General features: G+C 46.8%; 2 protein-coding genes across 4 annotated transcripts; both read right to left on the reverse strand.

Moving 5' to 3' along the window:
- Positions 1-35: 35 nt before the first annotated feature.
- Positions 36-12,147, reverse strand: MIEF1 (mitochondrial elongation factor 1). Its single transcript, XM_075321845.1, has 4 exons — positions 12,004-12,147; positions 10,575-10,755; positions 7,311-7,564; positions 36-6,023 (listed from the first exon to the last, which is right to left on the reverse strand). Exons 1-4 carry the CDS (start codon positions 12,145-12,147, stop codon positions 5,211-5,213), a joined length of 1,392 nt encoding a protein of 463 aa, XP_075177960.1. The 3' UTR covers positions 36-5,210.
- Positions 12,148-12,447: 300 nt separating this feature from the next.
- Positions 12,448-26,373, reverse strand: MIURF (mitochondrial elongation factor 1 upstream open reading frame). 3 transcript variants are annotated; one of them, XM_075321847.1, is made up of 2 exons: positions 26,321-26,373; positions 12,448-12,690 (listed from the first exon to the last, which is right to left on the reverse strand). In XM_075321847.1, exon 2 carries the CDS (start codon positions 12,658-12,660, stop codon positions 12,448-12,450), a length of 213 nt encoding a protein of 70 aa, XP_075177962.1. In that variant the 5' UTR covers positions 12,661-12,690; positions 26,321-26,373. The 3 variants fall into 3 exon arrangements, with proteins under 3 accessions (XP_075177962.1, XP_075177961.1, XP_075177963.1); XM_075321846.1 differs by lacking the exon at positions 26,321-26,373 and adding an exon at positions 26,174-26,293; XM_075321848.1 differs by lacking the exon at positions 26,321-26,373 and adding an exon at positions 24,640-24,892.
- Between the last annotated feature and the right edge of the window lie 1,182 nt (positions 26,374-27,555).

Here is a 27,555-nt window from a genome sequence, read left to right on the forward strand (position 1 = left end):
AGCTGGAATACTGTAATTACACTCCACACAACCAGTAATTGTAATCACCATTTATTGTTTAGATCATTAACACGCTCTCCAGTAAATAAAATAATAAAACATGCACTTTCCAGCCTTTCAAACCATTTCATTGATAAATACTTCAAGATACCTGTTGTAAAAAAACAAAACAAACAAAAAAAGTGGGAAACAGTGACCTCCAATACCCAACACGTGGTCTAGCAGACACGTTTTCATCACACACTCATCTAAGTGCAGAACGGAGGCTTTTTAGTGGACATAAAAGGTTTTAGGAGCCACATTTGTGTTACAGCAATGGAAGCACAAGTGACAGAGTCGGCATATTCTGGGGAAACGCCAGAGACTTTTAGGAATATAGAATAGGCGCAGCATGGAGTAATTAGGCAGTGGGAGAAATGTCACAGATGAATAATGTACTAACACCATACGCCGGTGTATGGCCGGAAACTAAAGTGCAGAATATGAACTACACACAATAGAAAGTGGCGCTGACAAACATGACAACTTAACTCCAGGGTAAGTGTCTAACATTACCGCTTTCAAAAGAGATTTTATATATATAATTTATTTAGCAGATGGCAGTAACGTTTATGTGGCATGAAGATGGCGATCCCCATCATATAGCTGTATGATGAATATGCCATCTCTCCCACCCCCCATACACACGTATGCTCAGCATGTCATCTGTATGGGGACAGAAGACGAATACATAATTTAAGATCACAGTGGATTTCTCGTTTTACAATTCATAGGGTAAAATGTGTGGAAGGGAACCAATGTTTCTACAACCAAACCCGCTGAGGGTTTTCGGCTGCAAAGATCCTTCAGCAGACATGGCACGTGGGAGCATAGTCTCTAGCTGAGGAGGAACCGGGGGACGGTTAAAATTAATGTTCTGAAAATGTGAAAGCAGGGCTACATTTGTTTTAGTTTCTTTTGAGGAATTCTGTTGTCGGACAATGTCCTCTCAGGCCAAAATGGACTTTAAAGCATTGATCAGAACTAATACTCTTTTACCCACTAACATAGCATTATTAGGCAATATACCCTTACTTAAAAAGGGACTCTTCGCACAGAATGACTGTTCAAACCAGGCACAGGCATCATAATGCAGCCAAACATGAAAGTGCACCTTCAAACCTGGTTGTTTTCCATCCATCTCTGGAGCGGTCAAAAAAAAAAAAAAAAAAAAAGGGGAGGGAGGTGAATGTGTAGAGACAGAGGAAAACCAAGCAGTTGTAAGGTGCACTTCAATGATTAACCTCACCATGATGCACTGAGCACCTATGCTTTGTTTGAACAGTCATTCTGTGCTGACAGAGTCCTTTTAAAAAGGAACCTGTCACATTTACATGTATCCAATCTGTGGACAGTACAGTATAGAGGAGAGGCTGAGCAGGATGATTTATATATTTATGGGAAAAGATTCATTATAACTTGTATTTTCCACATAGCTATCCCTGGTGTCTGAATGTAAGAGTCCAGTGGGCGGGTCTTACTCAGTGATTGACAGGGGCACAGAAACAATGACAATTGTCAGAGATGGGGCCGCCCACTGGACTTTTTGAAGCTACAGCTATTTCAATGAAGTGCAATGTTTGCTGAAACTTTTCCCAAAAACGTGTATCAATCTGATCAGCTCCCCCACCCGCAGATCACGTACGATTTTCGGCATGGACAGATTTAGTCTAATTCCACTATTCAATAACAATTATATTCTGCAGCTGAAAAAATTAAAATTTAATTCAATATTTCTTTTGTCATCTTGTTGGGCTCAGTCGTTCTCCATCAGACCTATAACAGGTACATTGCACAGTGCCTCACTACGGATGGCACACATCAGACCATACATAAGTGTATAAGTCACACGTCGCTCCACACAACGAAATTAAAATTCTGCAACATGATTAGATGCTATATTATAGTCATTGGATGTTCTCTAGCTGCTCTGTTAACATGGCTTAGGTGATGCATCAGAAGAGATCAGTCCATGAACATGGATCACTGAGTTAATCTGCAAAAACCCTGTTGGACTTGTAACGTAAACGACAATATAAAACATGGAGAAATCATACAATGTACGTGCCAAGAGAAGAAAGCATGGTAACAGCCATCATCTATGCTACATAGAAAGCCTGGAGCGGATACAGTCCACAACCAGAAGCCTTTTCCTTGCTTTGACCAATCGCTCCACAATCTGTAAGACTTTACCCTCTGCGCAGCACGTGATGTTTTCGTGAACATATGTCATGCCCGTGACAGAAAGTCAAGTGCAGCTGGTGAACCGCACCGAACAGCTGCTGAGCACAAGCATTACATTACATGCCTCTGTCTGTCCATGTGATCATCAACCACAGCACAATACATATCTGTGATTCTCTGCTCAAGACACTAAAAAACGTTGCATAACAATATTTGGTACAGCACAGCGGGGGCAGCCGAGAAAAGGAAGATGAGACCGCCTTATCAAACCGCTCCAGTTGTGCATACTCCACAACATCAGCCTGGTTAAAGGAGTTATTCTGAATTTTTTTCTAAAACATAGGGAAATTTACGGTTAACTTTGTTGCATAGGTCCTGCAGTGAACATACAGGCACGTCAGCGCTGAGGCCAATGATGGCTGCACCGATCGCGAGCGCACAGGGCCCACGCGAGCGCACAGGGCCCACGCGAGCGCACAGGGCCCACGCGAGCGCACAGGGCCCACGCGAGCGCACAGGGCCCACGCGAGCGCACAGGGCCCACGCGAGCGCACAGGGCCCACGCGAGCGCTGCAGAGTAAACAAAAACCAACGGGGGAAGAGGAAGGGGTTTTCCTTTCCCACATTCCTTATTTAAAAACAAAAAAAATCCTAAACAACCCATTTAAGATATGACAAGTTACATAGAGACACAGGAGGATTCGCCAAAAAACAACAAACAAAAAAGAAACCCAAAATGTTAGCATAGTGAGTTACTAGTAAATTACAAGTGATAACTGAGCAATCCTACTGAACCCGAAACACAATGCTGAGCGGATTAGATGCCAGGCAGACCTATACATAAAGTACAGTGGTACGCAAGCAACAATGAACACAGAATATGACAACTTTTACCAGTGAATTAGAAAGCCACGCGTCTCTAGATCCCCGACCTGCAATCATCTCTATTCAGCTTGGAAATTTTGCCAGTTTCACAAGAACATAAAAATCAGAGAAATGTAAGAATTGCCTGGAGCCTGACACATAACATTGTCCTAATGCAGGAATGGGAGGTGCACACACATTTTATGGCTGTTAATGGAAAACCATTTCATATTTTTCCAATCTTGGTAACATTTCTAGGTTACAAATATGTCAACATTGTGTCTACAGTACTTTTGTGACCCAATGGTAGCAAATTGCAAACAAATAGTCTCTTTCCTGCAGAATCAGACTACACAATGTTTGTTTGTAGTCTGTCGCCATGGAAATACATAGGTGATGTAAACACAAAACATGAATAGCGGAAAATGACAGCTCTCGCCAGCTATTACACCTGTGACATCTATGGCCAGCTACGTCACCTCAGGCCATTTTTTACAACGTGATTATTACTCAAAGATTTAGACTGGTTTGATATAAAATGAAGAACTAATCCAATAATAACAATTGATGATCTTGTTTGACAGTTTATCCCCTTGCTTGTTGGACATGTCTGTAACCAGAAACATCATTAATGGCCATCACTTTATGTAAAGGGATTTTAGATGAACCATTGTGTTAAGGCCCCGTCACACTAAGCAACATCGCTAGCAACATCGCTGCTAACGAACAACTTTTGTGACGTTGCTAGCGATGTTGCTGTGTGTGACATCCAGCAACAACCTGGCCCCTGCTGTGAGGTCGTTGGTTGTTGCTGAATGTCCTGGGCCATTTTTTAGTTGTTGCTGTCCTGCTGTGAAGCACAGATCGCTGTGTGTGACAGCGAGAGAGCAACAACTAAATGTGCAGGCAGCAGGAGCCGGCTTCTGCGGAGGCTGGTAACCAATGTAAACATCGGGTAACCAAGAAGCCCTGTCCTTGGTTACCCGATATTTACCTTTGATACCAGCCTCCCCCGCTCTCACTGCCTGTGCTGCCGGCTCCTGCTCTGTGCACATGTAGCTAGCTGCAGGACACATCGGGTTAATTAACCTGATGTGTGCTGTAAGTAGGAGAGCAGGGAGCCAGCGCTAAGCAGTGTGCGCTGCTCCCTGCTCTGTGCACATTTAGCTGCAGCACACATCAGGTAATTAACCCCATGTGTGCTGTAGCTAGGAGAGCAGGGAGCCAGCGCTCAGTGTGCGCTGCTCCCTGCTCTCTGCACGTGTAGCTGGTCACTGGTTGCTGGTGAGCTCACCAGCAACTCGTGTAGCCACGCTCCAGCGATCCCTGCCAGGTCAGGTTGCTGGTGGGATCACTGGAGCGTCGCAGTGTGACAGCTCACCAGCAACCTCCTAGCAACTTACCAGCGATCCCTATCGTTGTTGGGATCGCTGGTAAGTTGCTTAGTGTGACGGTACCTTTACACAGCTGCAAATGTTACCTGCAACCAAGTCAGGTGTAGCAAACTACTGTGGGACTGTACAGACATTTAGAAAGTTGCCCCTAACATCTCTACACAGATTCATTATCTGGTTCCAAGGATTTCTCCAGCCTCAGTTATGTGTAGGTTGGTTGTCCAGACTCTTAAAATAAAAAAAATAAAAAATTAATGCTATAAATAAGTAATGCTCACCTTACCCATGCCCTATTGTTCTCCTTGCAACACATTCCGGGCCTCTGCCGTTCTCCCGGTACGGCCCGCTCCATCCACAAGCAGCGGCGCTCAATGGTGAGGTGGTCATTACTTATTTTATAGCATTGTAGCAATTTTGTAACTTATTTTGAGAAGCCAGACAAGCATAGGAAACACTAGAAGAGAAAGAACAGCTGCGTTCCCAATCACTGCTATATGTTCCATGTTATCAACAGTTGTATAATTGAGACAGAAGTGATTTCTGGACGATGTTTTTCGTAAAGGAATGAGCCTTCCTGAGAAGTAAAGAAATGGAAAAAAACAAAAAAAAAAAAAAAACATCAAACAAGAAGAAAAAACCCTATGCCCTGATAACTATGCAGGCCTTTAGAAGTTTGCACTATTAAAACCAGGTCGTGTTTCCTTTCTGATGACCCTGCTTGAGAATCCCTCAATCTCCTGTCCTGAGAAGCCCCTCCGGCTCCGATAGGGAGCAGTAAAGAAAATAGCCCATCTCGTCCACTTCGTCTGGTGTAAGTTCAGAAAACAAGTTCACCTTGGGGTCCAAAGCGGAGGGTAAATTCCCATTCTCTAGGTATCCCACAGTCTCTCGAAGTGCCTGAATGAAGCGGTCGGCTAATGCCCCCTGTGACCAGTCCTCCTCTTTTTCACAAATATGAAGCAGGATATTGGTGAGATGGGAGGCTGTAAGATGGGACAGAGGTATGTTGTATCGACATATCGCCTTCAGAATCTTTAGGCAGAGACCCCGACAGCCTGAATCTTGCTGATCTCTACCAATCAAAGCAGCGGTTTCTGCTCCACGCTGGCTTAACCGCCACATGTTCCCAAATCGTGGCAGTCTATGAGCTTTGGCAACAGCGGCACGGTCCCCAAAAGCAACCAACGGTAAAAAGTCTATGAAGAGCTTTCGATCATCATCATACTGGACCTCTAAGATGAGGCTTTCTGAGGGCACCACCGGCCTGATTACATAGCCCAACATGCTGCCAATGGCTGGCCAGTTAATAGAACCAGCTACCACTTTCTCGAAGGTGGCTACCACAGCCTTGGGACAGAGATAACCTCCTACCACGCAGCGGTCCCAATAACTGGTCCCCCGAGGAAAGTACTCCACATTCTCTCTACGCACAAGGCAGAAGCCTGGAAGATTGAGAATGGTTTCTTCTCCGGGCACGCAGGACCATAAATTATTTTCCACGGAGAGAGGTACCATAAGTTGAATGTGATCCGCTCTAACAACCTGAAAATTAAGAGACAAAAGCAACAATAAGACAGGGCACAAGCATAATTAAATCAAGAATTTTCTCTAATTAACCAGCTTTGATTTTAAAGGGAATTGGTCACCAGTTTTTTGCTCCCCCATCTGAGAGAAACAATGTAGGGGCAGAGACCATGACTCCAGCAGTGTGTAATTTTCTGAGCTGCTGGTTGCAATTTTCATTGTTTTCTCTACTGCAGCTCTACCAATTCTCTAAGTTCTGTAAAACCCCGCCCCCGCCACTGATTAGCAACTTTCTGTCTATGCAGTGTGTACACGGAAAGCTGCCAATCAGTGGTGGGGTTATACAGTGCTCATGAATAAGGAGGAATACTTGGCAGGAAGTTTACCAGTCCTGCTGAGGGCAAAGCAAAGTAATTTAGTGCGGTCTTTGACCTTTCCTTGCGCCTGCACATTACAATACTTTGCTGTGCCCTCAGCAGGACAGAGAAGTGCAACTCCACAGGAGCGCCATTGAGACCTGTGTGTGGCTGACATAGGACACGTCATCCACATGGAGCAAGGAAGGAGGATGGTGACTGCAGAGGATAGAGGAGGCACCAGACCGAGACCAGCGACGTCCATCAAACTCGACCACCTCCTAGGTGAGCATAATAAAAGGTCTTCTTTATTTTACACATCAGCCTGGGAACTGTTATACAGCATTCTACAATACTGTATATAAGAGCTCACTGGTGGTGGCCGCAGCTTAGTGTGCCAAATCTGGTGACAGGTTCCCTTTAAAGGGTATCCATCAAGAGCAATAGGGTCACAGAACCATTCATACTGCTGGGTAGGATAGTGATATAAAAAAAGCTTAAACATTTTCTGTACTATAGATTTTGCATTCCTTAGAAAATAAACTTTGATCCTTTTATGTAATTGTGTCTGTAAAGGAGTTTACTGTATACATAGGGAGGTCAGTGTGCAGAAGGCTCACTGTTCTAACTATGCAGGGAAACATTTTGCATATAAAAGGCTGTGAGTGATTTTCTGCTCATCCATTTTCCTTTGGGTATGTTCAGACCGCCTGCCAATTATAAGCATCGGTCCATCACCAGCTTATCAATACGTCTGTCTATGGAGTGCAGATTTCTGATACATTAAAAATAAAGCTACATGAAAATACTGTTAGAATGCATCTTTAAAAAAATAAATAAATAAAAAAAATATTTCACTTTCACATCTCAGCAAAAGTTTTTTTTTCATTTGTTAATGTCTGTTCTACTATTCACTATTTAATGTAGAAACACCCAGCAGGAACGCTACCTGCAAGTCATCGTACAAGCTTCCACTCAGGTGCATGTCTCGCAGGGGCATGTCTGGGAATTTGCTGTGTATGAAGTTGCGTAGTTCGGCGCAGATGTCTATAGCCGCCTGCTTGGCGTGGCTCTGCTCTCCGGGGGGAATGGCCACATACTTCTTGTAGTAAGTAAAGAGCTTCTCCTGAAGTGATAATTTTAAGCGAGTCCTCATCAAATCAGACTTGGTTTTGCGAGTTGGAGGTTTTGGTTGAATTGAATCTAGAGAAAAAAAAAAAAAAAAGGAAAATATATCATATCATCATATATATATATATATATATATATATATATATATATATATATATATATATATATATATATATATATATATATATATATATATATATATATATATATATATATATATATATATATATATATATATATATATATATATATATATATATATATATATATATATATATATATATATATCCACACACACACACACACACACACACACGATCATTCATAAAGCAAATCACTCATAAAATGTATCAGGTGCCTTATTCTTATAGAATTCCCAGTTCAAAAGCATCTATCAGTGGGTTTTTGCCATGGATTAAAAGGCTGCTTTCACACATCTGGTATTTGCAGTACGGCTCAAATCCGGCTCAAAAACCTATGCAGCGGATGCGGCAAAAAAAAACATATCCGTTGCATACGTTTTTCCATGCGGCGTTTTTTGACGGATGCGGCTTGATACTGAGCATGCGCAGTGCAAAAAAACGCATCCGGAGGCGGTTTTTGCCGCAGGACGCCGCATCCGGCGTCCTTAGGCTTGCATTGTAAATTGCGACGCATCGCGCCAGATCCGGTGCGATGCGGTTTTTTCGCCGCACAAAAAAAGTACCAGGCAACGTTCCATCCGGCCGCCGCATGGGCTAAATATGCCGCATCCGGCAAAAAACAGACGAAACGCAAGGCAATACAGCACAATACGGCGCTAATGCAAGTCTATGGGGAAAAAAACGCAACCGGTGGCAACAAAAAAAAGGTTGCGTTTTTTCTGCAAAGCGCCGTATTGTGCCGCTCAGCAAAAACCGGATTTGTGAAAGCATCCTAAGTGCAGTGTGATGTAGAGTCAGAAAGCCCGATTCCAGCGATTTGTCACTAAGGCTACTTTCACACATTCATTTTATTACCATCAGGCACGATCTGGCAAAAAAACTGATGCAACAGATCCGGCTAAAAAACGGATCCGTCACATCAGTTTTTTCCATCAGTTCCTTCAGCCTTTGGACAGATTCGTTGTGCTACTGAGCATGCTCAGTAGCAAAAAACAGAATCAGTCACTATAAAACGTTGTATGCCGCATTAAGACAGATCCGGCACCCATAGGCTTTCATTGTAAAACACACCAGATGGCGCCGGCGCGATGCTTTTTTGCCGGGAACAAAAAACGTTGCATTCTGTGTTCTTTCCGGCCGCCAGACAAGCAAATTTTGACGGTTCCGGCGAAAACTGGATAGAATGCAGAGCCATGCGGCACAATCCGGCGCTATGGCAAATCTGTGAAGAAAAATAAACGGATATGGCTGCAGCAGACGCCGGATCCGGTTTTTCTACAAAGCACCGGATTGTGCCGGACGATGAAAACTGGATGCACAAAAGCTCCCTTCCTCGGCTGTTTGCTGTAGTTTTGCTAGAGTCATGTTTTCTCTGTTGTAGAAGTAGTAGTGCTCAGAATGCTGATCTGTGTATAACTCCGCCCACACCACTGATTGGCAACTTTGTGTACACTAAATATGGTCAGCAAGCAGCCAATGAAGTGGTGGGGGTGGAGTTATGCAGATTAGGTAGACAACCTGGCACCTGAGACCTAGTCCTGTAGTGATAATCACCTACTGATAAGACACTGATTGTCTAGAAACCTGGGGATAGATTCCCTTTATAGTGTGTGGCTACAACAGTTTTTCTATTTACCATGTTTCACTACATGGTAAAACTAATGTGTCAGTGTAATTGCCCTGGTCAGTAAGAGTTCGTAGATACCAAACATGATTTATAGTTTTTCTTTTACTTAAAATTTAAAAAAAAAATAAAAAAAAATCCACTTTTAGCACCATTTTTCGAGACCTGTAACGTTTTTATTTTTCGGCATCTGGGGGCTGTGTGACGGCTTATTTTTTTGTGACCTGAGCTGACGTTTTTACGGATACCATTTTTCGGGTAGATGCAATGCTTTGATTGCCTCTTCTGGCAATGTTGTGGCAGCAAAAAATACGTCATTCTACAGTTTTGATTTTTTTTTTTTGTGTTGCATTGCTTACAGATTGGATTAATTTATTTTGATAGAGCGGACATTTCTGAACGCAACGATAACAAAATGTGTGTACTTTTTTGTTTTATTTTCAAAGCCACATTCACAGGAAGTTAGCCATGACAGACACAGGAGTCATCAGGTGACCCCCAGCTGTGGCGACAACTCATCAGCGCCCGACGATCAAGTCACGAGGCCGCCGATGGGAGAGGGGAAGGTGCGCTCTCACTGGCACATGTTAAGTCTAGATGTCAGATTGACAGCAGGATTTAACTAAGAGCCACAGGTATATCCGCAGTCACGAGTGCACCGCAGTCACGAGTGCACCGCAGAACTTTTAAGCCAAAAAATCAAATCCACAAAAAAAAAAAAACAAAAAAAAACAAAAAACAGATGCCGACACATGATTTCTGCAGCGGGTAAGTGAAGTCAAAAGGGACTAAATCTGTGTCAAGAGTTTCAAGTTATCTTCAAATTTATAAAATTGGAATGATTTTTATTTTTTTTTTAAATGGAAAAATAGTGTAAATTTTGCTACTCTGTTTTATTCAATATATTAGTAATCCAAAACAGTTTCCTCTGCACTGTGATGCCAAAAATGTATACGTGTAACATGAAGTTTCAAAGGATCTGACAACAAAACTTCCACATGTACCTCTCTTCTGATCACTTGATTTCTGTGCAAGATGTTTGTGTCCCAAAGGATGTCAAATACTAAATCCTGAAGCTTCAGAGAGGGGTGCTCATTCTTTTGCAGAACAGGGAAGATTTTAATGTTACTATTTTTGTCTCATCTATTGTAATCTTACTCCAATGATGCAAAGGTTGGGAGGGAACAGAAATGTAACGGTACAACCCAATAGATCCCTGCTAGCAGCGATCTACATAGAGATACATACAGACACAACACAATTCAGAACAAAGCGCAGTATCAGGACCGTGATGAGAGAAGCCACAATTTCCCACCTTGTTCGAATACTGAAGGATCGGTTGGGAGCGTCTGCAGGCTGCGACTCACAGATGCCTTCATATCTTTGTTCAACAAACGTGTGGATGAGCCCAACCAACTTGGTTCTTCCCAGCTCCGCTTACCAGACTGACTGGATCGTGAAGGACTAGCAGGAGCGCTAATAGCTCGGTCATACATCTAAAACACGAGAAGACTCCCGTTAGTTTTTCAGTCTCCTACAATGAAAATATACTGAAGGTAGAAAATCTGGTACTGGAGAACTAGCTACTATAGGCAATAAAGGAAAAAATGGACCCAGCACCAATCCAGTAAAAATGTATGAAAATCCTTTATTATTGCGGTTTAAAAAATGAGCCAGGAAACGCACTGCACAAATTAAAATCTCGGGAAAAACTTTACGCGTTTCGGACTTATTAAAAGAAAGAGTCCTTAATCATAAGGACTCTTGCTTTTAATTACCAAGTCCGAAACGCGTAAAGTTTTTCCCGTGATTTGAATTTGTGCAGTGCGTTTCCTGGCTCATTTTTTAAACCGCAATAATAAAGGATTTTCATACATTTTTACTGGACTGGTGCTGGGTCCATTTTTTCCTTTTCTTTCTGCAACTATACCGGTGTGGACTGGCCGGTGGACCGCGAGCACCCAAGGGAATCGTATGGGTCTGGATGACAGGTGAGCTGGATATTTTCCTTTTTTCTATAGGCAATGAAGATGCAGTGCACTAATTATACACTGGTGATTATACACTGGTAACACCACTTGGCTGTATCTCAGTTTTAGCAAACGCCGCATTAACTCAGTTTCCTTTTTCTGATTGGATACAAATCACTGCAGCAGTAACTGCCCAAAATATTACAGCCTAGAATCAAAGTGATTACTCTAAAAATCTGGCATAAAGCACTTTGAGAAACGTTGCAACTTTCACCATTTCCATTTTAGCCTTCTTTGCCAAAAAAGGGTAGAGCTGGGGGCACCATGTGAACGCCTGCTAGTCTAATTCATGATGAGTTGTGGCATACCCATACCATATCTCTTACTCAAGTATGACTAGAGTAAGATTCGTGGTGGGGTGCATGGAGAGGCATGCCACTTAAGATGTGTCTAAGGCTCGGCTCACCTCACCTCACATCAGTGGTATTTTGCCGCAGGGCCGGATCCGTTGCAGATGTATTTCGGCTCGTTCCCAATGGAGCCGCGGCGGGATGCGGTCACATGTGGTTGCGTGCGTCATACGCGGCCGCATCTTGCGGCAATTCCATTGGAGGTGAAATGAGCTGGAGCGCATTTGTGGCGGATCCGGTGTTGCGGCAAAATACCGCTGATGTAAGAGCCGCCTAACTGCAACACACCCATTTATCAAGCTTGGGGTGAAGAACTCCAGTCTTGATGAACCAGGGCCTATGTTTTCATTTTGTCTACACTTACCCGCTTTACTGCAAGGGTTGCTATTCCGAGCATCGCAGCTCCACCAACTCCGAGCACCAAGCGAGCATTAGACAGCACAAAGTCTATGGCAGTGCCAATGCCATTGTCATCTTTCTTCCCTTTCTTCTCTCCAGCCCCTGCCATATTTCCTGAAAAAAAAAAAAACAAAACAAAAAAAACAAAAACAGATGTTACCAGAATATTGAAGCCATTTTAAGTTATTAAACATTATTACTTTCAGATTGTCGGGCTTTCTTGTTACACTGGTTATGCAATAAGCTAAACCAGCTAAAAGATGTCGCCGTTCTCTCTATTAAACAGTAACCCATTACACTGGATGTGTAAATGTCTGATCTTGAAGTGTTTCACACAAATAAAGGCTGATATGAAATATCAAAACTGTTTACCTGTAGATAGGAGTCAAAAGTGGGCAAATGGCACGTTTTACACCAACCCTCCCAGATTGGTCCTCAGGAAAAACTGCCCTTTCTCCAACTGCTTCTCTTTGTCTTCCTGCTTGGTAAGGCTCTGATTTTTCCTAAATTCTCTGCGCACATATGAAGCATAGTAGTCCCGATCAGTAAACTCTAGCTTGCGCCCTTGGCGCAGGAGGGCGCGGTACAGCGACAGGACTGCCTCCCGAGACCAGCCTGCCATGGCAGGGAGAGAGGAGATGGACCAGCCAGTCTATGGAGAAGTAGGGGAAAAAAACAAATGTTACCAGAGGAAATCAATACCGGAAAATTACAAATACTATATTATTATTAATAATAAAAAGGTGTACAATTTCAACAAGCTACAGTAATACCTAAACATTTTAGGCGGCTCTAACAAAAACGCTGCATCGTAGGAATGCCTTAAAATAAATAGAAGGGGTTTTTTCCCCTCATTTAACAAGCTGCAAAGCGAATGAACAAAAGAGAACTGTAAAGCACATTTGTGACGCCCCTGGACTAGTCAGGGCATCACAGGGTACTGCACTTTCTATTCTTTCCTGCAGGGCTCAACCCCCCATGGTTCTGGGTTCCCAACCTATGGTACTGCCTCCATCAGCATCCAAATCCCAACCACACCTCACAGCACACCCTGTCAGACACACCAGTGAGCTGCTGAGCTGGAATAGGGCCGCCCACCTAGGGGTCAGGCAGACTGGTGGGGGAGGGGGGGTAGTGTTAGCCCTCGAGAAGTGAGGGGCTGAGGGGGTAGTGGCTCCCTGGGAGTCAGAGGTTGGGTCGCAGACAGTGGTCTGGGCCCGGAGGGGTCTGAGACCCGGTTGCAGGGTATTCAGGCTGGGTGCCTAGATCTGGTCTTGGAGGACGGTCAGCAGCTCGAGTCTAATAACCTGTCCGGGACCTAAAGCACGGCGGGGTACAGGACCCTAGGTCGGGGAGTAGCTTCAGGCAACCCGGCAATTAACCTGTGGAGGATAGTGACTTTATGGACTGTCCCCAAGAAGCTCAGAGATCAGGGGCACTAGCGTAATGAGGGGGGATATGGCTTACCAACCCACACAGCTCACAGAAATCCCAAGCGTGAGCCCTTGAGAGCGCAGCTCCACTACCAACAAGTAGGGAGTGGGGCCCGGACAGCTTTACGCCAACGGGCCACCAGAACACTTCTAATTTGTGCACAGAGGAAGGCTCCAGACCACCCGGCAGTACTATAGGGGACGGATACCCAGACGGACTCCCCCAATAGGGCAGAGTCACCCAGAGACTTGGTTTACCTTGTTGTCAGAGTCTGCTTTGCGGTCGCATCATCACCAACACTGCCTGAGTGAGTTCATGGTCCTCCCCTGCTTCCAACCAGTCCTGCGCTCCCCTACACCAGCATTCCCACCATCCAGAGTCCCGGGGCCCCCCCTACCCGTGGTGGGAACGTCATCTGGCTGCCCCAATCCATCTCCCAACGGCGGTACTCCCCTTACCGCGAACCACGGGTGGCGTCACAAACTCTTATCCCCTGTAAATACCCCCTTTACATTCGAGTGGCTGCGAGCCCCTGGGTCGGAGACCCTCGAGGCATAGCAGACCCCCCGGTTTCGAGTGGTTCGACTGCTGCAGGGGCAGCACACATTAATATTGGTGCGATCGCCCTCAATTCTTATAGATACACTTGCACAGTTTTTGAAGGAACTCGGCAGGAGGTTGTGCAAAATATCTTTGTGAACCAAACGCAGATCTTCAGGGGATGGAGACTTGTGCAAATTCGTCTGTTTCTTCATGCAATCCTAAACTGACTAAATTACCTGGAGATCAGGGATCTGTGGAGCCGCATCGTCACCTCCATGACTCCTGTTCTTCTGTAAAGTAATGACATTGGCTGTGTTTTGGGGGTCATTGTCCTGCGGCAGAATAAGTTTGGAGCCAGACGCCTCCTTGATGATGTTTCACGATGGATTAATATCTGCCTGTATTTCTTAATGATGAGGACACCATTAATCCTGACCAAATCCCAAACTCTCACTTGCTGAAATGCAGCCCCAAATTTGCAGGACCCTCCACCATGCTTCACTATTGTCTGCAGGCACTCAAAATGCACCGCTCTCCAGCCCTTTAGTGAACAAACTGCCGTCTGTTACAGCCACATTTTTCACATTTTGACTCATCAGTGCAGAACACCTGCTTTAGCTTTTCTGCATAGTTGAGTCTCTTGGCCTTGTTTTCATATCAGAGGCCTGGCTTTTTGGCTGCAACCCTTCCATGAAGACCACTTTTGGCCACTCTTCTCCACACAGTAGATGGGTGTTGCTGGGTCCCACTAGTTTGTCACTCCTGAGCTGACGGCACTGCTGGACATATGAATAGGTCGGTGCTCATTGTTGCTCTTTGTGCCATTTCAAAACAGCTTGAACAGCATATCTATTGTTAATTGATATACAAAGCATTAACACTTCTAGTTTTCAAAGTATTCCTACTCTGCAGCTTTTTTTTTTTCTACATCTGCCTAAATATTTGGCACAGTACTGCACCAGTATACAGCATAATAGCAGTACGAAGAGATATCTGCGGTGGCGCGATATGTCCTCAAACAATCACTGATATGGAAATGCTATCAGTATGGTGATCAGTGTGGTTCCATCATGGAGCTTCCATAGGAGGATTTTTACAAGAATGTCGGTCAATTCTGCTTATGAACAATATCTATGTTGTCTTATGGATGGCCAGATGTGCAATACATTAATAGGGCTCAATACGTATGAACGTCAGAAAAAAAAAACTAATTTAAAGGGAACTTGTCATGTCAATGATGTGACATCACACAGATCTCCACAGCTCAGCCCTGGAGAAGTGTTCTATGGAGGACAAGTGTCATGTCACGAGCATGTGACCGCAATGGGCGGAGCTCAGCAGAGACGTGTGCATTAAGTACCTGTGGTATAGTTACAATGCGGCGGGTGTTACCAAGTTCTAAAAAGAATCATGGCTTAATTGACTGACAGTGAATGATCCCAGCCAAAGTGCCGCCCCTATGACCGATCCCTAAGCATATACACTATTACAAAAAAATACATGGATTTTTTTTTAAACCATGTTAGTGATGCACAGTACATCATGTAAAACACCTTGGGGGGCGGTTTAATATGAAAATACGCCAAGACTGGTTCCCTTTAAGTGCTTTGTATATGGCCTGTAATACAATAGTGCTGATAATGAATGGACAATTAAAAGGAATTTTCGAATAAATCTACACTGATTTGATAATTTATAGCATATATAGCTGGGAGAGCACATGTGCACTTGTGCACTTTCAGAGGAAGTCTTCGCGGTCTGCACCTGCTGAGTTGTAGCATGAATTAATATATATGGTGATGCCATCCACATGTGCACTGACTGAAAGACGACGTTCTCAAATACATGAATTGTCAGGACTTGTTTACATGTCCTCCTGAAAAGCATTATTGGAACTCTGAATATGGATTTATGTTTATAACAGCATTTTGAACATGAACTTGTCTGAAATCTTCATGTATCATTCATTTAAGTATTATAAATTCACCATATGACCTATAGCACCGTTCAGTTTTCATTTTTGAGTCTGGATATTTCCTATGAAAATGCTGCTAGAACGGCTGATACATGATAAGGGCTTAAGCCAATGACAGATCAACCTGGCTATGATTAATATGCAAATCGGAAATAAAATATATATATATATATATTACGTACGTATGTATACATACACACACTGTATATAAAGAAGGGAATTTTGTTTACTTACCGTAAATTCCTTTTCTTCTAGCTCCAATTGGGAGACCCAGACAGTGGGTGTATAGCTACTGCCCTCTGGAGGCCGCACAAAGAACTACACTTAAAAGTGTAAGGCCCCTCCCCTTCTGGCTATACACCCTCCCGTAGGAGTACAGATTCCTCAGTTTTAGTACCAAAGCAAGAAGGAGGAAAGCCAATAACAGTTTCAAAAACAAATTCAATCCGATAACATGATCGGAGAACTTAAGAAACAACATGAACAACATGTGCACCCGAAAAACGAAACCCTAAGAACAAATAGGGCGGGTGCTGGGTCTCCCAATTGGAGCTAGAAGAAAAGGAATTTACGGTAAGTAAACAAAATTCCCTTCTTCTTTTTCGCTCCTAATTGGGAGACCCAGACAGTGGGACGTCCAAAAGCAGTCCCTGGGTGGGTAAAAAGATACCACATGAACGGGCTGTCAGACAGCCTCTTCCTACAGGTGGGCCACCGCCGCCTGAAGGACCTGTCTACCTAGGCTGGCATCTGCCGAAGCGTAGGTATGCACTTGATAGTGTTTGGTAAACGTGTGCAGACTCGACCAGGTAGCCGCTTGGCACACTTGCTGAGCCGTAGCCTGATGCCGCAATGCCCAGGACGCACCCACGGCTCTGGTAGAATGGGCCTTCAGTCCAGATGGAATCGGAAGCCCAGCAGAACGGTATGTGTGAAGAATTGGTTCCTTGATCCACCGCGCCAGGGTGGATTTGGAAGCTTGCGATCCCTTATGCTGACCAGCGACTAGGACAAAGAGCGCATCAGAACGGCGTAGAGCCGCCGTGCGAGAAATGTAAATCCTGAGTGCTCTCACCAGGTCCAACAGATGTAAACCCTTTTCAAATTGGTGAACTGGATGCGGACACAAAGATGGTAAAGTGATATCCTGATTGAGATGAAAGGAAGAAACCACCTTGGGAGAAAACTCTGGAATTGGACGCAGTACTACCTTGTCTTGGTGAAACACCAGGAAGGGAGATTTGCAAGATAACGCCGCTAGCTCGGACACTCTTCGAAGAGACGTGACCGCCACAAGAAAAACTACCTTTTGTGAAAGCCGAGAAAGGGGAACCTCTTTCAAAGGCTCGAAAGGCGGCTTCTGGAGAGCAATGAGAACCTTGTTCAGATCCCAGGGTTCCAATGGCCGTCTGTAAGGAGGAACGATATGACAAACTCCTTGGAGAAACGTGCGTACTTTAGAAAGCTGTGCCAAGCGCTTCTGAAAGAATACGGATAGCGCGGAGACTTGACCCTTAAGAGAGCTAAGCGACAAGCCTTTTTCCAACCCAGACTGCAGGAAGGAAAGAAAAGTTGGCAATGCAAATGGCCAGGGAGAAAACCCTTGAGCCACGCACCACGCTAAGAATATCTTCCACGTTCTGTGATAGATCTTAGCTGAGGATGGTTTTCTAGCCTGTCTCATTGTGGCAACAACTTCATGAGATAAACCTGAGGCCGCTAGGATCCAGGACTCAATGGCCACACAGTCAGGTTCAGGGCCGCAGAATTCAGATGGAAAAACGGCCCTTGAGACAGCAAATCTGGACGGTCTGGTAGTGTCCACGGTTGGCCTACCGTGAGATGCCACAGATCCGGGTACCACGACCTTCTTGGCCAATCTGGAGCGACGAGTATGGCTCGATGGCAGTCGGACCTGATTTTCCGGAGAACTCTGGGTAACAATGCTAGAGGTGGGAACACATAGGGGAGTCGGAATTGCGACCAATCCTGAACCAAGGCGTCTGCCGCCAGTGCTCGGTGATCGTGAGACCGTGCCATGAAAACTGGGACCTTGTTGTTGTGTCGTGACGCCATCAGATCGACGTCCGGCGTCCCCCAGCGGCAACAGATCTGCTGAAACACGTCCGGGTGAAGGGACCATTCTCCTGCGTCCATGCCCTGGCGACTGAGAAAGTCTGCTTCCCAGTTTTCCACGCCTGGGATGTGAACTGCGGATATGGTGGACGCTCTGCTTTCCACCCACGTCAAAATCCGTTGGACTTCTTGAAAGGCTTGGCGACTGCGTGTTCCCCCTTGGTGGTTGATGTACGCCACCGCCGTGGAATTGTCCGACTGAATCCGAATCTGTTTGCCTTCCAGCCATTGTTGGAAGGCTCGCAGGGCAAGATAGATTGCTCTGATTTCCAGAACATTGATCTGCAGGGTGGACTCTTCCAGAGTCCACATCCCCTGAGCCCTGTGGTGGAGATACACCGCTCCCCACCCTGATAGGCTCGCATCCGTCGTGACCACTGCCCAGGACGGGGGAAGGAACGACTTTCCCTGTGACAATGAGGTGGGGAGAAGCCACCAACGCAGAGAGTCCTTGGCAGTCTGAGAGAGGGAGACAGTCCTGTCGAGGGACGTCGATTTCCCGTCCCATTGGCGCAGAATGTCCCATTGTAGAGGGCGCAGATGAAACTGCGCGAACGGGACTGCCTCCATTGCTGCTACCATCTTTCCTAGGAAATGCATGAGGCGCCTCAGTGAGTGCGACTGGCTCTGAAGGAGAGATTGCACTCCAGTCCGCAGCGAGCACTGCTTGTCCAGTGGAAGCTTCACTATCGCTGAGAGAGTATGAAACTCCATGCCAAGATAAGTCAGAGATTGGGTCGGGGTTAGATGAGACTTTGGAAAGTTGATAATCCACCCGAAACTCTGGAGAGTGTCTAGTGCCACCTTCAGACTGTGTTGGCATGCCTCTTGAGAGGGTGCCTTTATAAGCAGGTCGTCTAGATACGGGATGACCGAGTGACCCTGCGAGTGCAGAACAGCTACTACTGCTGCCATGACCTTGGTGAAGACCCGGGGGGCTGTTGCCAGACCGAAAGGTAACGCTACGAACTGCAGGTGTTCGTCGTGTATGACGAAGCGTAGGAAACGCTGATGCTCTGGTGCGATCGGCACGTGGAGATACGCATCTTTGATATCTATTGATGCTAGAAAATCTCCTTGAGACATTGAGGCTATGACGGAGCGTAGGGATTCCATCCGGAACCTCCTGACTTTTACGTGTCTGTTGAGCAACTTTAGATCCAGGACGGGCCGATACGATCCGTCCTTTTTTGGGACCACAAACAGATTGGAGTAAAAACCGTGACCTTGTTCCTGAAGAGGGACGGAGGTCACCACTCCTTCCGCTTTTAGAGCGGCCACCGCCTGCAACAGAGCATCGGCTCGGTCTGGTGGGGGAGAAGTTCTGAAGAAACGAGTTGGCGGACGAGAACTGAACTCTATCCTGTACCCGTGAGACAGAATATCCCTCACCCAACGGTCTTTGACGTGTGACAGCCAGATGTCGCCAAAGTGGGAAAGCCTCCCACCGACCGCGGGTGTGGGAATCGGAGACCTCAAGTCAGGAGGACGCCGTTTTGGCAACGGTTCCTCCGGCTGCCCTTTTTGGGCGTGACTGAGACCTCCAAGAATCTGAGCGTCTCTGGTCCTTTTGAGTCTTTTTTGACGATGCGAATTGGGACCTGCCCGGTCCTCGAAAGGACCGATAACCAGACTGACCCTTCCTCTGTTGGGGTCTGTTTTGTCTGTGTTGCGGTAAGGATGAGTCCTTACCCTTGGAGTGTTTGATGATTTCATCCAAACGCTCTCCAAACAATCGGTCACGAGAAAAAGGCAAATTGGTTAAGCACTTCTTGGAATGAGAATCTGCTTTCCAATGTCTCAACCACAGGGCCCTACGCAAAACAACGGAGTTGGCTGACGCCACTGCCGTGCGGCTTGTAGCGTCAAGAACAGCATTAATCGCGTACGACGCGAATGCCGCCATTTGCGAGGTCAATGGTGCTACCTGCGGGGCAAATGCACGTGTGACTGAGTCGACTCGCGCAAGCCCGGCTGAGATAGCTTGGAGTGCCCATACGGCCGCAAAAGAAGGCGCTAATGACGCTCCAATCGCTTCATAGATGGATTTCAGCCAGAGCTCCATCTGCCTGTCAGTGGCATCTTTAAGTGCCGCTCCATCTTCAACTGCAACCAAGGATCTAGCTGCAAGCCTGGAAATTGGAGGATCCACTTTTGGACACTGGGTCCAACCCTTGACCACCTCAGGGGGAAAAGGATAGCGTGTATCTTTAAGCCGTTTAGGAAAACGCCTTTCAGGATAAGCGTGGGGTTTCTGGATTGCGTCTCTAAAGTCAGCGTGGTCCAGAAAAGTGCTTAAAGTACGCTTAGGGTATCTGAAATGGATTCTCTCGTGCTGCGAAGCTGACTCCTCCACAAGAGGAGCTGGTGGAGAAATATTTAACATCTTATTGATGTTAAATATAAGATCATTAACTATGGCGTCACCATCTGGTGTATCTAGATTGAGAGCGGTCCCAGGATCAGAATCCTGATCAGTTACGTCCGCCTCATCACCCATAGATTCATCTCGCTGGGATCCTGACCATTGAGATGAATGTGAAGGCCCGTCATAGCGAGCCCGCTTAGGCTGCCCGGGGCCATCGTCCGAGTCAGAGTCTTCACCCTGAGGTGTATATGCCCGTCCCGGAGCTTGGAGCTGAGGGGAACCAGGGGGCAATGATTGCACAGTGTCCGTGGCCTGAAGTACAGGCCTAGCTCGCAATGTGTCAAGAATTTGTGACATAGTGAGAGACATTCTGTCAGCAAAAGCTGCAAACTCAGTGCCTGTCACCTGGACAGCATTCACAGGTGGTACACCCTGGGTCACGTCCAGCAGAGGCCCCGGCTGTGCAAGCGCCGCAGGGGCCGAGCACTGCACACAATGGGGGTCCGTGGAGCCTGCCGGTAGAAAAGTCCCACATGCGGTGCAGGAAGCATATAATGTCTGTGCCTTGGCACCCTTGCGTTTTGCGGACGACATGCTGCTGGCTCTCTGAATGTGAGAGAGTCTATAGCCAAAGGGCGACCAGCGCTATGTAATACCAAGTATTTGTAGCAACAAAATACTAAGAATACTACTGGCACAAGAGGGGGTGAGCCCTGAGGGCTGCTTACCGCCCGCTGAATAGCGGGTAAGAGGCTGCAGAATTCCTTGTCTGGGTCTCCCCGGCTCCCCTCTGCAGCTCAGCGTGTCAGCAGGAATGGCTGCCGGCGTCTGTGGAGAGGGGCGGTCCGTGGGAGTTCCCAAACAAAAGTGCGGGAAACAGTGTCCCCTCTGTGCCTACTGTGAGGGCTGGAGTATGTAAAAACGACTCCAGCCCTCAGCGCTGATGCACTGGCCAGCGTCCCGCCCCTCTCCTGACTGGCAGGTCTGGGGGCGGGAACGAACGGGAGCAGGCCGCAAAAGCCGGGGACTCGAGTTATCAGCGCGGCCGCCGTAAAAGCGCGGGCCGCGCTGAAGTCCCCGGCGCACCACAAGTGCCAGCCGCGCCGCAGTCCCAGCGGCCGGCATGACCGATTTCTAGATGTGGCCAGCGTCCCGCCCCTCTCCTGACTGGCAGGTCCGGGGGCGGGAACGAACGGAAGCAGGCCGCAAAAGCCGGGGACTCGAGTTATCAGCGCGGCCGCCGTAAAAGCGCGGGCCGCGCTGAAGTCCCCGGCGCACCACAAGTGCCAGCCGCGCCGCAGTCCCAGCGGCCGGCGCGACCGATTCCTGGAAGTGTGCCTGCTTCAGCTAAGCTGAATGAGGCCATGGCACAAACGCCGTAGCGCTGATGTCCCCCGGCGCACTACAACACCCAGCATGCTGCGGTGTGAGCGCCAAATGCACGGGGACACAGAGTACCTTGAGGATGCAGGGCCATGTCCCTGATGTACTCCGCTCCATCCAGCATCTTCTCCAGGGGCTGTAGATGGAGCCCGGTCTCAGTGCCTGGAGACCAGTAAATCCCACTTCACCCAGAGCCCTGTAAAAAGGGATGGGGAAGGAATCAGCATGTGGGCTCCTGCCGCCGTACCCGCAATGGGTACCTCAACCTTACAAACACCTCCGACATACAGTGGGGTGAGAAGGGAGCATGCTGGGAGCCCTGTTTATGGGCCCTCTTTTCTTCCATCCGACATAGTCAGCAGCTGCTGCTGACTAAAAACAATGGAGCTATGCGTGCGTGTCTGACCTCCTTGCGCACAAAGCTAAAACTGAGGAATCTGTACTCCTACGGGAGGGTGTATAGCCAGAAGGGGAGGGGCCTTACACTTTTAAGTGTAGTTCTTTGTGCGGCCTCCAGAGGGCAGTAGCTATACACCCACTGTCTGGGTCTCCCAATTAGGAGCGAAAAAGAAAACACACTTTAATTATATAAGCTTTCTTTCCCAAATTAATTTCCATGGTGACAAATGCAACTAAACATGCACAAGCTTATAGTGTATGATAAACATGGTTTGAACATTGGCTTTAGAGCAGAAATCAGCCGAACATCAATTGACTACACGTAAGTTGTACGGTGCTTGTTTACAAGACCAGACAAATACTGATGGGAACAAGATCGTTCTGTCCTCACACAGCACAATCAGGAAATTAAAGGGAACCTGTCACCTAGAATATGCGTTCTGACCTATCAGCAGACGCATGTGTGCCCTAATTACACCTCCCTACCCATCCCTGTGCTGTAAAATTGTATAATATTAAAGTAATAAAAAACGTTTTATTACCTTCATATTTCGTATGTAAATAGCAGGGGATGTGGTCCCAGGGGCGGCGCCTTGCCCTATGAACGTCTGCATATTTCCGTGGTATCACGCCCCTGTGGGCGTGATACCATGGAGTCACATGAGCGATGTCCCCGTTGCTCATTCTATCCTGCGCGCATTGCAGCAGGCTTCTCTTCCGGGTGTTCAATCGGAAAAGAAGCCTGCTGCAATGCGCGTAGGATAGAATGAGTGACGGGGACTTCGCTCCATGGTATCACGCCCACAGGGGTGTAATTCCACGGAAATATGCAGACATCCATAGGGCAAGGCGCCGCCCCTGGGACCACATTCCCTGCTATTTACATACGAAATATGAAGGTAATAAAACGTTTTTTATTACTTTCATATTAAACAATTTTACAGCACAGGGATGGGTAGGGAGCAGGGCTGTGGAGTCGGAGTCGGAGTCGTGGAGTCGGAGTCGGAGCTCATTTTGGTGGAGTCGGAGTCGGAGTCGGTATAAAATGCACCGACTCCGACTCCTAAAATATATAATAAATTGGGGACAGGAGTGCAATGCAGAATGTGCTGAATATTTTACTAAATAACAACATTTAGTATAATGCTTATATTTAAGTGAAAAATTTATTGTAGTACAATGTGAACATCAGACATTTAATTGTTTTTATGATACAATAATCAAGATATTTGGATAGAACATAAAATATTTATTGGAATACAACTTTAGAACACAAAAAAACTAATAAATTGTAAATATGTAATATATATAATATATATATATATATACAGTGTATATACCCACACACAAGATATATATGTAATCTACTGTATATTACATAGTGTATTACATATTTACAATTTATTACAGTTTTTTGTGTTCTAAAGTTGTATTCCAATAAATATATTTTATGTTCTATCCAAATATCTTGATTATTGTATCATAAAAATTATTAAATGTCTGATGTTCACATACACATATTCATGTACTACAATAAATTTTTCACCTAACTATAAGCAATATATGTAGGAGTCGGAGTCGGAGCCGGAGTCGGAGTCGGAGCCGGAGTCGGAGTCGGTGCAAGAGAATTTGAGGAGTCGGAGTCGGAGTCGAAGGTTTGGCTTACCGACTCCACAGCCCTGGTAGGGAGGTGTAATTAGGGCACACATGCGTCTGCTGATAGGTCAGAACACATTTTAGGTGACAGGTTCCCTTTTAAGAGGTGGTTCACTGGTTAGCATTACTGGCCACATCGATAGAACATTCAAAAACAAGGCTTCTCTCACATACCTTCTGTTGGCAATAGTGCCTGTGAACAGCGCTATTGCAGTCCGCTCATGGCCATCACATGATCCCCAGGATTCGTGACCTCAGAGGTCCGGTGATGTCACGTCACACCGAGGCCAGCCCCAGTCTCCCTGAGAGACTGGGCTGTGGGCGGAGATTCACAGCTCGTCACAGCCCAGCATCTCTCTGCTCCATCCTTCGCTGCAGAGCGCCGCAAGCAGGAGTGATGCTGGGCTGCAACAAGCGGTGACACTCTGCCCACAGCCCAGTCACTAAAGGAGACTGGTGACGCCTCAGTGAGGTCACGTTAACTAGAAATGGACGTGACATCACCAGATCTCAGGAGGTAACAGAGCCCGGGGGTCATGTAATGGGGATGAGCAGACAGCAATAATGCCGCTCAGAGGCAGAATGTACAGTACAAGGTATTTGATGGAAGCCTTGTTTCTGAAAAGTATATTGATGTGGCTAGTAAAGCTTAAGTAGTGAACCACCTCTAATGATTTTTATGCATAAAAATAAAAAAAAAAATTTACCAAAAGAATGCTTTACTGGATGGCTTGGTGATCACCACATGTTGACAGGGGCTGATTGGGAGTGTTATTACCAATATTTGCTTACAACTGTTAGATCATTTATTTATAACTTAAAGGGACTGTCAGCACAGAACGACTGTTCAGACCAAGCACAGGCACTCGATGAATCAGTGTGGCCAAATATTTAAGTGCAACTTCCCACCTGCTTGGTTTCCATCTATCTCCTCCTTCCCATTTTTGATTGACAGCTCAGGTGTCAGAGCAGAGAAGGGCAGCGATAGAGACAAGCCAGTGGGAAGGTGGATTTAAGTGACTAGCCCCGCCATGATGCACAGAGGGCCTGTGCTTGGTTTAAGCAATCATTCTGTGCTGACAGTCTAACTTGCAATGCAATACAAGGGGTAATCAGAAAAATACATTTATTGCCTATCTGCTGGATAATAATTATCACCTATCTTGGGGTATTGAAGATAAAGTGGTCCTGGGAGGTATATGGTTAATCATTCCTAAACTGATGTGTACATAACCCGAGAGATGTCACCATGTGCTTTTCTATGCTGTGTCCTTGTAACACTGAGGGTCCACATCATTGCGCCATTCCTTCTGATGAGATGGTGACTACTTTAAACCTCTCCTAAGTAGTCCCACGCACAATTCCAAAGCCTCTTCATGAAAAAAATTCCCCCTCCCAAAAAATCTGCATATGAACAACTTTCCCACAGAAATGAGTTGGAGTTTTCCCAGCATTTAAATTTTGGAAATTATCTCTCCCACAAAAGGAAGAAAAGCTCAGAGAAAAGACTATCTTAGTAGGATTTGTGAGGTTAGGTGCAGAAGCTAAACACTGATATGCCAAGTCTCCAGGAAGCCCAGAATGAAGAGCACCAGACCCACAGCCCCAATGTTACAGAAGCAGAGCGCACAGAACAGGGAGATAGAAGGCCACCTGCAATGTGCACAGCGGTCAGAGAGTCTCCTGACACTGGGTACTGAGGAGTAAGGCTCCACCTAATCCAGAAAAGTAAAGCCCCCCCAAGAAGTACGGCCCCCACCCCAAGATTACACCCCCCTAAGAGGAGTACACCCCCAATCCAAGGAGTAAGACACCTCCCAGAAGATTATAGCCTCCCCTTCCAAGGAGTAAGGCCCCCACTCCAGAGGAGTACACCTCCCAGAAGATTATAGCCCCCCTCCGGTGTAAGGCCCCCACCCCAGAGTACGCCTCCCAGAGGAGTATGCCCCCCCCCCTCCCTCCGGTGTAAGGCTCCCACCCCAGAGCAGTATGGCCCGAGAGGGGAGCCCCGTGCTTCCCACTTGATGGATACCGCGGGACAGAAGCAGCCAGGTCTCCGGGATCCTCACACCTAGACTAGGGGGGCAGCTTCTTTCCTGTCATAGCTTAGTGTCTCCCCAGCCTGATAACAGAGAACAATGGCTCCACACTGCTTATGATACAAAACAGCATATCTACAAGATGCAGCCGTGGTTACAGCACAGTGTGACATGTCTAGGAGCCACCTGTGGGACCAGGTACCTGTACCAGGCACAGCCTCATGACCCGGGACCGTGTGCGGCCTCACAGACATGGCCCTCCTCTGCTGGACACAGATTACCCGCACATTACAGTCGCGGCAGTGCCCGCCCGGGTCGCCCTCCTGCGGGGCCGCTCACTACACACTACCTCTCAGGGTCGCCGGTAATATGTCGGAACTTCCGTGTTCGGAGAGTAATGCACTTCCGGCTGACTAAACCATAGAGAAAAAGGAGCGTGTAGACAGGCGGCGCGGTGGAGGCGAGTGAGGAGCGTCTCTGGCGCAGTGCATGCCGGGACACTGAGCCCCACCGGACGCCCCCAGCTGTCAGAGCCCGGTAGAGCAGCTCCTGCACGAGTGTCATGAATAGGCGCAATCAGGATCCGCGCACACTGACAGCCACGTCCTGCTCAATTGTTTTCTGCAAAGCTTTTTTTCTGACTTGCAGGAAAATGCATAGAAGACTACATTCACATGTTGCGTTTTTGCAGCGTTATTTTATGCAATTTTTGATTGAGCCCGACAGGCAACCTGGTCTAACCCTAGAACGCATACCTGGGGCCTCGCAGGCCTGCTAGGTGACTTGTTTTTTATGTAGATTTCTATGGTTGCGCTTTCTAGGGTTAAGTGCTCACCTTTGCTGGGTGCCGGCCGAGTTGTTCCACTGCTCCCAGCAGTGCAGGAGTTAAAGCGGTGGTTCACCCATATTTTTTATTGTCTAGATCGATATTATATTGAGAAACAATGTTTCTCTCAAATACCTTATGTTAGCAATAGTGCCTGTGAGAGGAGCTATTGCAGACCGCTGTTCCCCATCGCCTGACCCCCGGCATCCGTGACTTCGGGGATCCGGTGATGTCACATCAAGTTCCTGACTCCACGGCCGGCCCCAGTGTCCATGAGTGATGGGCTGTGGGCGGTGTTTCACTGCTCGTCACAGCCCATCAGCTCCCTCCTCTCTCACAGCAAAGGGCCGCAAGCAGGAGACGCGCTGGGCTGTGAAAAGCGGTGAAACACCGCCCACAGCTCAGTGAGTCAGGAAGACTGGGGCCGGCCGAAGGGATGTGACGTCACTGGAGCGGGGAACAGCGGTCTGCAATAGCGCCTCTCACAGGCACTATTGCCAACATAAGGTATTTGAGAGAAACATTGTTTCTCAATATAATATCAATCTAAAAAATATGGGGGAACCTCCTTTTCAATACTCTTTGGAGAAGTGTGCCACTCTTCTGAGAGCCAGGCTGCTAATTACCATCAGCTGGTCTCTATTTAAAGCTGGGGAGTGTAGGAGGAGATCGCGGAAGATAGCACCAGCAATCCTGGTCTCAGTGGTTATGCCGGTCATGGTGAACTATAGATGCTATTCTGCGTGGTGTGAACGGTC

Source organism: Anomaloglossus baeobatrachus, chromosome 8, assembly GCF_048569485.1.
Source record: "Anomaloglossus baeobatrachus isolate aAnoBae1 chromosome 8, aAnoBae1.hap1, whole genome shotgun sequence".
Taxonomy (NCBI): Eukaryota; Metazoa; Chordata; class Amphibia; order Anura; family Aromobatidae; genus Anomaloglossus; species Anomaloglossus baeobatrachus.